The sequence below is a fragment of the Pleurodeles waltl genome, chromosome 4_2, assembly GCF_031143425.1.
Source record: "Pleurodeles waltl isolate 20211129_DDA chromosome 4_2, aPleWal1.hap1.20221129, whole genome shotgun sequence".
Classification (NCBI taxonomy): Eukaryota; Metazoa; Chordata; class Amphibia; order Caudata; family Salamandridae; genus Pleurodeles; species Pleurodeles waltl.
Window position 1 is genome coordinate 931073998 of NC_090443.1, and position 12336 is coordinate 931086333.

Sequence of the window (12336 nt, forward strand, 5' to 3'; positions counted from 1 at the left end):
AGAAATGAAGACCCTGAACCATGGCTGGGGAAATAGAACAGAAACGTGACCAAGACATACAGAAATGTAGGTCCTTCTTGGTTGCCCTACATGCTAGTCAGCATAATGGGGGGTAAGTAAATTGTGGTTCCCTGTCCTCAAGTACACTTAATAAAGGGTGAAATTTCATACATAATAAAAACTTGAGGGCCCTCTTCATAAAGGTAAAGAAATGTACTCGCTTACAAATGTACACTTACATTTTGTTGTAACTTTAATTTTTTTTGGTATTCAACATTTCTGAGTGTAAAGTTACTCTAAAGTGTAGACTTAAATTTCCAAAGCAAATAAAACCAGCGGAATGGGAAGCCAAACTTTCAAGTGTAAAGTTACTAATCATAACTTTACACACTTAAGCGGGGGTCTCCTCCATCGGAATAGCGATCTCCCTAAGGTGAAGTATAAGGAAAAGTAAAAATGTTCATTAAACCTCAAAATAATTAAGTAAAACTATCGAAATGTTAAATATTAATGTAAAATATTTTTAGCTTTTTCAAGTGTTACATAAAATTTACTGCCATAATGTTGGAAATGGCCTTTCTACAGGGTCACCCCCAAACTTTTTGCCTTCCTCCTTCTCTTTTTTTGACCTCATTTTATTGGCTTTGCGCACTTTACCATTGCTAATCCTAATCAGTGCTAAAGTGCATATGCTCTCTCTTTAAAATATGGTGATATTGGCTCATACCCAATTGGCTTATTTAATTTACTTCTAAGTCCATAGTCAAGTGCACTACATGTGCCTAGGGCCTGTAAATTAAATGCTATTAGTGGGCTGCAGCACTGGTTGTGCCACCCACATAAGTAGCTCTTTAACCATGTCTCAGGCCTGCCACTGCATGGTCTGTGTGTGCAGTTTCACTGCCACTTTGACTTGGCATTTAAAAGTAATTGCCAAGCCTTAAACTCCCCTTTTTCTACATAAAAGTCACCCCTAAGGTAGGCCCTAGGTAACCCCTAGGGCATGGTGCTATGTAGATAAAAGGCAGGGCATGTACCTGTGCAGTTTATATGTCCTGGTAGTGTAAAACTCCCAAATTCATTTTTACATTGCTGTGAGGCCTGCTCCTTTCATAGGCTAACCTTAGGGCTACCCTCATATACTGTTTGAGTGGTAGATTCTGATCTGAAAGGAGTAACAAGGTCATATTTAGTATGGCCAGAATAGTAATACAAAATCCTGCTGACTGGTGAAGTTGGATTAATATTACTATTTTAGAAATTCCACTTTTAGAAAGTGAGCATTTCTCTGCACTTAAATCCTTTTGTACCTTTTCATCCACATCTGGCTAGGTTACTTGACAGCTTCCTTGTGCATTTCACTCAGACAACCCCAAACACAGGCTGCTCAGTCACACCTGCACACATCTGCATACTGAATAGGTCTTCCTGGGCTGGGAGGTTGGAGGGCTTGACACTTACATTTGAAAGGAGAGTGGCCTGCCCTCACACAATGGACTGTCAAACCCCCTACTCGGACCCTGGAGGACAGGATGAAACTAAAAAGGGACCTCGTGCACTCCTAAGCCACTCTGTGAAGTCTCCCCCACTTTAAAGGCACATTTGGGTATTTAAACAGGGCCTCTGAACATATCAACTCTGACACTTCTGGACAAGATACCACTGGTGAAGAAACTCTGAACCAGATCCTGCAACCTGCCAAGAGGAACTCCCTGGATGCCCAAAGGACTCTCCTGATTACTTTTCTGCAAAGCACTACTGCCCTGCTGTTGCCCTGCTGCCTGGCTGCCCTCTGGCTCTGCTGAGAAGTGCTCTCCAAGGGCTTGGATAGAGCTTGCCTCCTGTTCCTTGAAGGCTCAGGACTAAAAAGACTTCCTCCTGCAAAGTACTCCTTGTGCGGCAAAAATTTGATGCTCAGCCTGCCAGGAACGACGCACGGCCTGCATCGCGGTGAGAAAATCACGACTGGAACTTCGGCGCATGCCCAATGGATCGACGCAAAGCTGAACCAGAATGACGCAGCCTGACTTCCTGCAAGAAGAATCGACGCAGTGCCTGCCATGCAACAGAAATTTCCAAGCAAAGCCCACCAGACAGATGCAGCTCCTGTGACTTCGTCCTGCACGCCCAGGAATTCTCTGCATCATCCCTAGGGCATCCGAAAACCCTGCAACCCAAAGAAGATCCAAGTCTGCGCGCCAGAAATTCGACGCAAAGCCTATCCTGCATGGAAAATTATTGACGCATCGTCTGTGTGCGCCGGAGAAATCAACGCACCCCTCCCTGTTTTCCACGTATCTCTTCCTCTGCGGTCCCTTGCGGAGAATTTGAACACACACCAGCTACTTTGTGCTTGCAAAAGACACTTGTTGCTTTTTAAAGACTAACGACTCTTTTTATCATTCTCTGAAGTTATATTTTACTTGTACTTATCAAATCTTGATCGTTTTGACCTTCATTTATCCAGATAAATATTCTCTATTTTTCTAAACATTGTGTGGTGTATTTTTTGTGGTGCTATACTGTGTTACTGCATGATTTATTGCACACATACTTTACACATTGCCTTCTAAGTTAAGCCTGACTGCTCAGTGCCAAGCTACCGGAGAGTGGGCACAGGATAATTTGGATTGTGTGTGACTTACCCTGACTAGAGTGAGGGTCATTGCTTGGACAAGGGGTAACATGACTGCCATACAAAGACCCCATTTCTAACACATATTATCCTAAATGTATATTAAAAATGAATTAATGTAAATATATTATATTAAGGTATAATTATTCATTTAAAGACTTGCTGCAGCATTTCACCTACAGTCAAATGTATATTTGCATTCAATCTGTATTAAGAATTACTGAAAGTTATGTATTGAATTAATTTATTTGGCCCACTCTACCTAAACAGTAGATGATGGATTGTTTAGCATTGTCGGAACTTAGAAGTTAAAGAGCTGGAAACTGCAGTTAAGTTATTGAAGTATGATGTAAGCCGCCTGACTGTGTTTGGGGTTAGTAGATATCTGTTAGGTATGAGGAGAACCAGACAAAGATTGAGGGCTGATATTGCTACGAATGGGGCGCCAACTGGAATAGAATTGTGAATGTGATAATCCCTGCTCATAAATTAATTTGATTTTAAACTGATTTTAGTTATCTAATGCGGCCAATGAGGAGCTGGTATGTTTTAGTTATCATGTTTTTATTTGTTTGTTGTAGGGTTTTATCTATATTGTGTATTATGTATGAAAATATTTTTTTTATATTTTTTATTGTCTTAACTGTTTGTGCTTTTATGGCTAAGAACCCCAATAAAGCTTTGACTGACAAATTTACTTTTTAGCTACTCCCTCCTCCCCACCCACATTTACTACAAAAAAGTAGGCGTACGTGTGTAGAGACCTTTGCAATTGTAGAAGAGATTTCTGCAAGAACATATAGGAGACATGGAGGCAGAGTTTGTGAACAGTATTTTGTGTTACATGTGTAGTACTACGATAGTGCAGCGAAGCATACCACAAAATGGAGTGCGTGAATAGGCCCATGAGAGTTCTCTTCATGGTTGTAGTCTCATTAAAATGTATACACCTCTCATAACCCAGAGTGGTCCCAGGCTATATAATCTCTTCAGCAAGTTGTGTATAAAGGTGATAGGGCCAGAGTCTGCTCTTCACTCCACCTCCAGCCCTAACCAGTGCTACACCCAAGTCCTGAGCAAGGTAAACCCTTCACCACCCACAGCGCTACCCATTATTATGAAGTAACGTGTGAAAAAAGCAAAGTAGGTTAGAAACCATGCATAACAAAAGATGATATCAGAGTTAAACAGTACATTGCCCTTCCTAGACTCTAAGATTCCCAAAAGGTGCTTCTATTCTGAAATTGACATTGTTACACAGAAAACAAAATCCTTACTAGCTTGACATGAGTACTACAGTAATCTAAAAAGTTTGGCAGCTCTGCTGAAATATCTTGCATATCTGTCCAATACTCACTTTGGCACTTAGAAGTATATCCAAAAAATCCAAATGTCGTTTCGGCTGGTCTGGGTACCCAGGTTCTTCCAAACTCTGTTTCAGTGACTCTTTCCTCTGTTCTATAACCTTGCCTGCATATGGGAAAGAAAGATGCAGTGTTCATTCCAAATGTTAATACCTCAACGGGTGTTATTCTTCTTACTACTTCAATGGATCACTTAGAAGCTGGGAATGAGTGAGCCATAACTCCTAAGTTCCTAGATCTTGTCCTAGAATCTGATGCAAACCTACAGGGATAGATGCCCTGTTGTGGTCGATTTTCGATTGGTAGAAAGTGATCAGACAAGAAGTTTTCAATGCACATAAATTGTTCACAGCGTCTTGCAGTCTTTTTCGTAATTCGCAGATTTGCAAAGGACAGCACAACATGTGTGATCCAGTTACGCATGGAAAATTCACATGTAGGGAGACCAAATCTAAACCACTGCTGGAACTAGTACAGGCTCTTTGTGTCTTTTGTCTCAATCAGGGAATCACTTTCAAAGTGGAATATCTTGTAGGTCCTCACAATATGGTATCAGATTGGTTTGCTCGAGCTCTGCTAGACCCAAGTATTACTAGGCCACAGCAATTGGGAATTACATTCCTACGAATTTAAAAGTCTGTGAGTCTTTGGGGTCCTTCCTCCATAGGTTTCTAACTTCCTGGTTGACATGTTAATTACACAAATTCTTCAGCTGGAAGCCAAACCCTTCTGCCTTGGTGTTGGATGCTTTACTACAATACTGGTTATCAGGAAATCTTTATGCTTTTCCTCTTTTTTGTGATGGTCTCCAAGTGGCAAACTCACATCTGAAATACTGCCATTTTGATGAGTTTGCAACATGAGAAAAGTCATGTAATCATGGAGACTAGAAATAACGAACAGCAGTGCACTGATATAATGCCACAATGAGAAGCTGCCACAGAAGAGCTGCGAAGAATGCAGTGATATATGAATTAGCACTGGCTCCCTACAGTATGAAAACAATGTAACCAATGTGTCAGAAGTAGAGTAAGAGGTCCTTACCTTTTATGATTTGTAAGGCAGCTTTGACAAAGCATTTTGACACGCATTTTAAACTACGTGAAAAGCATTATTGAAGTATTAATAAACATACCACAAAGTGAAGTTTGTGAATAAGGCCCTGAGATATTTCTTCTTGGTTTTAGTCTCAGTATGATGCATGCTGAGTAAATCAGGCTGACAAAATTACTTTAAAAACATGTCAAAATGACAAAAAGCCCTTTCTCGAAAATAGTATGCTTTCATGGACATCAACAGGTAGGAAGGTAGAGGAGAGGAGAGGTGGTATGGGATGGAAAAATGTAGAAGGGTGGGTGGGAGTGGCAAAAGTAAAACTAAACAGGCATTGGCAAATGCAATAGGTTTCACCTATGTGATTATAATTAACTTTATTTTTCTGTAAGTTTTAGCTTGGTAAGCAGTTGTGAAATGTAAGTGAAAAAAACACTGTAAAAATATTATGACTTTTTTGGGCCTCTGCGAAGTCTACTGGTTTTGTCAATGTGTTTTAGACTTGTTACACAGCAGCATTAGCTGTTGTGCAGCATGTATTACAGTAATAAAAAAAAACAGTAACCCATATTGGAAATGTGAAGCTGCAGTACTGTGTTAATAGTAAAGGCGATTGATAACAGCAACATATAATCCACTTCTAGACTGTCATGTGATAACCCAATGCATTCTATGTGATAAGGTAATCTTTTTTTCAATTGATCTAATTAGACTAACACACCTGAAAAAGCAATTTGCATGTGAAACGTTCAGAACTGGAGGCAGTGTGTGTGGTGTCCTGGCATTAGGGGGTCACCTTAGTGCAGTTGCAACAACCTGCAACTACTGGCACAAATTAAGCACAGCACCAGAATCCTAACCATAACGAGTGTCTTTGTGAATCAAGTACAAAATTAATATATAGTAACGCTCTGGTGAGCTGTTTCTTAATATAAAGAGACATTTCCAGAGGCCCCGTAGTGTCAGCATAGAATAATATGAAGACATGTTCTAAACTATAACTCGAATTCGAAGAATTAAAGAGGGAGATCTGTTTTTACGAGAAGCAGGCACAGGTAGCTTTATTTTCTGCCTAGCGAGATACTGTACGTTCTACGAGCACAGTACTTTGGAACTTAGAATAATGTTCATAAAACTAATTCCTGCAACTTCCACATAGGACCTAGGGTTGGACTGGGACAGAAAATAGGCCCGGGTACAAAAATAAAAGTGGAACCCATGAGTGAATCAAATAGCTAAATAAAAGTGGCCCACGTTTGCAAATTGGGGCAGTTTTAAATAATAATATATGATATAAGTGTTTAGCAAGGTAACTGAAACTGTATGCTTTTGTGTTTGCTGCAGGCAATGTTTGTGGCAATATCAGGAAAACCAACAGTAAAAATCAGCCACCTGACCATAAAACAGGCCCAGAACCAGCTACAAAACGGCTCACACACTGACCTGTCAGACCAGCCCATCAGGCACTGTCAATCTGCCCTATAGACAAGCCCGACACTGACAAGACCATATAGTATATTCTCCTGGAAAATGTGGTCCTCTATAACAACTTTATTCCAGTTGCCCTTTATGTAGGCAGGTTTCAAGTTTATCTAACGAAAATGGGTTATGGGCCACAATAAGCAGTCAAACAAAATTATCTAAAACTGGTGATAGAAGATGCTCAAAAGCCCATACGTTGCAGCTGTGTCTGGTAAAAATCATTTGCAGCTGGTCAACTGGAATAAAACATGGGCTCTTATGCAGGGGGTTGCACAAGCGCTGCACATGCCTCAGTTACTGTGGTACAGTAACTCGGTTGTTCTACGCTCACATTATAATGGGAGATGTAATTATTCAAATGTGGGCTTTTTTACATTCCCTCTTTATTTTTGCTACAGCGGTTTTTGCAATCTGCACTGTTTATATTCAGCTTCCGCTGGGCCTTTCTGAGGTTCTTATCAGAACTATGACACATCTGCTTTTTAGTGATTTTTCCTGTGTAATCAACTTGTAAATCAGTTTTACACAGTGCCTGCACTGAGCTGCTTTAAAGGGCTGCAGAACACTGGCGTCCTGGCAGAACAAACACACACTTTATGGAAATGCAGCATTTCTCAAGAGGCACCGGCATGGTTTTATTTGAATGGCTTAATGCCAACACAAAACTTTACTTAGCATTGTTCCGCAAACTGTAAGCTTGTGAATTCTTTTATGCAAAGAAAATACAAATTCATCCACATATTGTACAACAAATAATGGATCGTCGGTGCGGTGTAAGAAGCTGCAGGGTCTTAAGTGAAGCTTTTGTACTTTTTCAGATCGAGGCTGTTGTTTTCATAACTCTGGTTGAGCTCTGTAACTTTACGGGTTCTACCTCAGCATTCACGCCTACACACACGCGCCAAAGCATGCCTCGTGCTTCACTTTATAATTTGAGAGGTGTGTGCTACAACTTTATTGGAAGCCCCCTAACTTTACAGAGCTGAGAACATAAAGCGCAAAGACAGGAAAAGGAAGGAACATGTTTTCCCGCCTCAAACACACAATAAGGGATGCGACTGTCAGAGAAGCAGCGCAGCTTCTGCAGCTCCAACACCACCGTGTGAGCGGGAGAAGGAGGTTCCAGCCACCACATTCCCCCGCTGTCTGCAGTGCAGACACTGCAGCAGCGATGTCAGCTGAGTGGCCCAACATGCATATGTTATTGTTGTCCTCACGGCTGGATGTACCGCCATGTTGGAGTCAGGCTGGGAGCTGGACTTACAGTAAGGAGGAGGCCCGGAGAGAGGAGAGAGGAGGCAGGGACAAGCCTCCGAGTCGGGCGCAAGGTGGCTGTCAGGATTTGCGTTCTGAGAACCCTCTCCACCTGTTTGGGGATAACATTGCTGAAAGCATTCACTGTTGCTTTAGCAGTCCTCTTTAATACTCGCTACTTCTACAGGCCATACCATTAAAAAAAAAATGCTGACACAATCCTAATGCTTTTGATGGTCATCAGAAAAAGCAAATAAACGATATGTAAAGTAGCAAATCAAATAATAAAAGAAGTTCAGAAACCAAAGTGGAAGAACACAGTACTTGGTCCTTGGGACACTGATAAGAGCAAACACACTTGAACAAGCATTGGTAAATGCAAGAAACTAGTGCTACAGCCAAAAGAAACCGAGGAAAAGTGGCAAGCACAGAAACCAATGAAAGGAAGGAAAGCAAGGGGGCGGGATGTAAACCCTTTTTAGGATTTATATTAAATACATTAGATTTCACAAGCACAGCACAAGCGCTGTGCAGGCGAAACCTAAAAAGGACTAAAGCTTGGGGTAAAAGACATATGGGTATTAAAGAATGGAAAAGGGAGGTGTTGGAAAAGGCCCTATCGGCATGGTCACCCCCAAATCTGTTGCCTTCCTCCTCTACTTTTCTGACCTAGTTTTTGCTTGCTTTAGGACTCTGTGCACTTTACCACTGCTAACCAGTGCTAAAGTGCTTGTGCTCTCTCCTCTAAAACATAGTAACATGAGCTCCCAATAGGAGTATTTAATTTTCTCATACATCCCTAGTAAAGTGCACTACATGTGCCCAGGGCCTATAAATGAAATTCTACATGTGGGCCTGCAGTACTGATTGTGCCACCCACTTATGTAGCCCTTTAACCATTCTTAGGCCTGCCATTGCAGAGCCTGTGTGGTCAGCTTTACACTGCCATGTCAACCTGACAAAATAAACCTTTGTAGGGTGCAATGTATTTAAAAGACAGGCCATGTACTTTTAAGTTTTACATGTCCTGGTAGTGAAAATCTTTGATGCATCTCCTCAACTGTGGGGTGAAAATTGATGCATCCCCCCTACTGGGGGGGGGGTCGACACCAACCCATCACTTGTGCTGCACCCCACATCTTTGACGCAGACGCAACCAGGGTTAAAGTACTTTTGTTCAGCAGGCCTTTACTGGGTCCCTGTATCTGGCCCATGCTCCATCTGGGTCGGCCTGGTGGTCCGACGTGACCAGGATATCCCCAATTGCTTGCTTCAAAGCATTATTTTACAGTTTAATCTTTAAAAAATCATAACTCAAGTTCTGCTTATTGGATGTTTGTCATTTTGGTCTTGTATTTATTAAATCAAGTTCTATTTTTCTAACCTGGTGTAGGATCCTTTCTGTGTGGTGTTTCACTGTTTTACTGTTTGAAGTGTTGCACACATACTTTACACATTGTCTCTTATGTTAAGCCTGACTGCTCTGTGCCAAGCTACCAGAGGGTAATTTATGTTAATTTAGGGTGTGTTTGTGACTTACCCTGACTAGGAGATTGTGGTTCCTGCTTGATCAGGGTGCATACCCTCTGTTAAAGAGAAAACTTGTTTCTAACAGAAGGTAAAACAATAGAAGGGTACAAAAGGTGGAAATCAAGAGGGACAGTGCATAGGATGGGAAAAGGGGTAAATGGCATACAGGGAAATAGTAAAAGTAAAAAAGAGCAAATTGAGAAAGTACAAGACATGAGCATTAAAGAAAAGGGGAAATAAAACGGGGAAGGTAGCAGGGGAAAGGGTGTATGGTGGAGATAATTATCAATAGAAGGGAGAAGTAATAAAAGTAGTATTTCAAAAGGAATAAAAAGGGTGTGGAGAAACTGTATTAAAGAAAGGGAAGGAGAACTAAGAGAAGTATAAAAAGAATAGGTAACAGGGGAGCATGTATAAGATGGAGAAATGTTAATGAGGTAAGGGGAGTAGCAAAAGTAAAAAAAAAAAAAAGGAGTGAAGCAGGGGTAACGTACATATGGGTGGTAATGAAAAGGAAAGGGAAGTAACAGGGAAAAGGGTATATGAAGTGGAAACATTGAACAGGTAGGAAATAGTATTAAAAGTAAAATTAAACAAAAGGAATGAATTGGGAGAGTAGAAGACACATGGGTATTAAAGAAAGTTAAGGGGAGTTAAAGGAATAGAAGAGAGGAAATGGGTAAAGTTAAAAGGGTAGGGTGTGTAGGCTGGGAAAGATGTAAATGGGGTCCAGTAAAGTAGGAAAAGTGAAAACAAAAGAAGCAAACCAGAAGGGTACAAGTGTCCAAGAAAGGAAAATGGTGGTGAGGGGCCTAAGACGGGAACCATCTTAAAAAAGGGACTTAATGAAGGGGGAGTGAAACCCCTCTAAAACAATAAAGAAACAATAGTTCTTTAAAAAGGTTTCTTCCAGCTTGTTATGTTGAAACTGGGGAAAACCATTAAAGAAACATTTGTCAAAAAAAGCTTCCACGATAATACGTCTTCAGAACTACTTTCTTTATACATTTCGTTAGAAACACTTCCAACCCTCAGATTTGCAAACAGAATGCTCAGGTGGTTCCCACTTCTTTGGAAAGCTTAGCCTTGGTTTCCCGGAGTTATCCTTAGAGATTCCAATCTTTCATCCATCTCATCCTTATCTGTTGCTTGAACCTTGCGGTCCACCAAAGGAGATATTGTCGACGAGCAACTTTAGATTCATGGTTTGGTACCTTTTAGGACATATTGGACTCTCCTAGGACTTTCAATTTCAGCAGCTTGCCTCATTCAGTCATTGTGGGCCTAAGGCCCTTCAAAAGCATATAATTCAGCTTGGGGAGTCTGGAGTGACTAGTGTGTCTGAAAGAAATTTCGACTGTCACAGCAGTCCTTAGCAGTATTTGGCAGCTGAATAAACACTGGTAAGTAGTGATTTAAAACAATTTGGAAAACACTGAAATACACAAATATAAACGCTGAAAGCAGGACAGTCTAGATCAGTGGTTCCCAACCTTTTCACTTCTGTGGACCCCAATTTTATCAATACTGGAGCCCGGGGACCCCCACTGAATCATTATTGGAACCGGGGGACCCCCACTGAGTCAATACTGATAGCTGGGACCTAATATTATTACATTTTTTAAGCAGCCGCGGACCCCCTGATGAGGCTTTGCGGACCCCCAGGGGTCCCCGGCCCACAGGTTGGGAACCACTGGTCTAGATACATGTCACAGACAGAGACTTTGGGCCTCATTACATCCAACCACCACATAACAACCCAGGTGGTCTGACTGCCAGCTCCACCAGAACCTTGGATCCGGGGGTCCGGCGATGGCTGAGATCCTAATCTGCTAGGGCTGCGCTGCATGCAGCACTACCCTGCGGATTACGACTTCGCTCTCTGCTAGCCTTTTCATGGCAGTAACACAGTCATGAAAAGGCTGGTGGAGAACAGGTGCGGGGGACCCCTGCACTGCCCATCCACTTGGCATGGGCAGTGCAGGGCACCCCCTGCCCAGCACCGTCTTAATGTTCACTGTCTGCTTTGCAGACAGTGAACATTGCAAGGGTGCTGATGCACCTTGCTGCCTACAGCATTGCCGCCAGTTCAATTACGAACCGGAGACAATGTTGTAGCCTGTATCCAGTTAGGCTATCTGGCAGAAACCAAAGTTTCCACCCACCAGCCTAGCGGGAAACTCTTAATGGGTCTGGTTGGGAGGTAGCCAGTGTGGCAGTAACCTACCCGTTGGAAGTTCGGCAGACATCAAGCCCTTTGTTTTGTGCTTTTGGAGGAGGAGGTTCTGTGAAGCTAAAGGTATACCATATATAGGGGGTCATTATGACCCCGGAGGTCGGCGGTAATATGGAGGAAAGTACTGCCAACAGGCTGGCTGTACTTTCCTCCATATTATGACTTTGGCTGTTTGGCAGAAGCCAAACCGCTAATGTACCACACTGACCGCCACATCGGTAATGACCGTCGGGCTGGAGACCTTGCCTGCCTGCGGGATTATGACCCCGCCTACCGCCATGGTTTTCGTGGCTTCCTTACCGCCACGAAAACCATGGCGGTAGGCACTATCAGTGACAGGGAATTCCTTCCCTGTCACTGATAGGGGTCTCCCCCACCCCCAACCCCCTCCACAGGTTCCCCCCAACCCCCCTTCCTCTCCAGACCCCCCCTTTCATACACGCCCCTCCCTTCACACACGCATACACACACCCATTCTCACATTCACACATGCATACATCCATTCACATACACACATCCACACACACTTACATACATACACACAATCACACTACTCAACATACACGCACTCACACCCCCAAACATGCACACACATATTACATGCAACACACGCCCGCATACACCCACGCATAGACACACACACACACACCCCCACACACACACACAACACCCCCCTCCCCTGTCGGAGCACCCACTTACCTGTGTCGAGGGTGTTCTCCGGCAGGAGACGGGATGGGGTTCTGCTGCCAGCAGCAGCGTCCGCCAGCAGCAGCGTCTGCCAG

At 42.7% G+C, this 12336-nt stretch overlaps 1 protein-coding gene across 1 annotated transcript in view; it reads right to left on the minus strand.

The window, feature by feature from the left end:
* The window catches only part of LOC138293487 (cytochrome P450 4B1-like), a 229601-nt gene that overhangs the window by 110347 nt on the left and 106918 nt on the right, over positions 1-12336 (minus strand). Inside the window, exon 7 of the mRNA XM_069232725.1 lies at positions 3993-4105. Within this exon, the coding sequence (XP_069088826.1) occupies positions 3993-4105 (113 nt within the window). The remainder of the gene's footprint in view (positions 1-3992; positions 4106-12336) is intronic.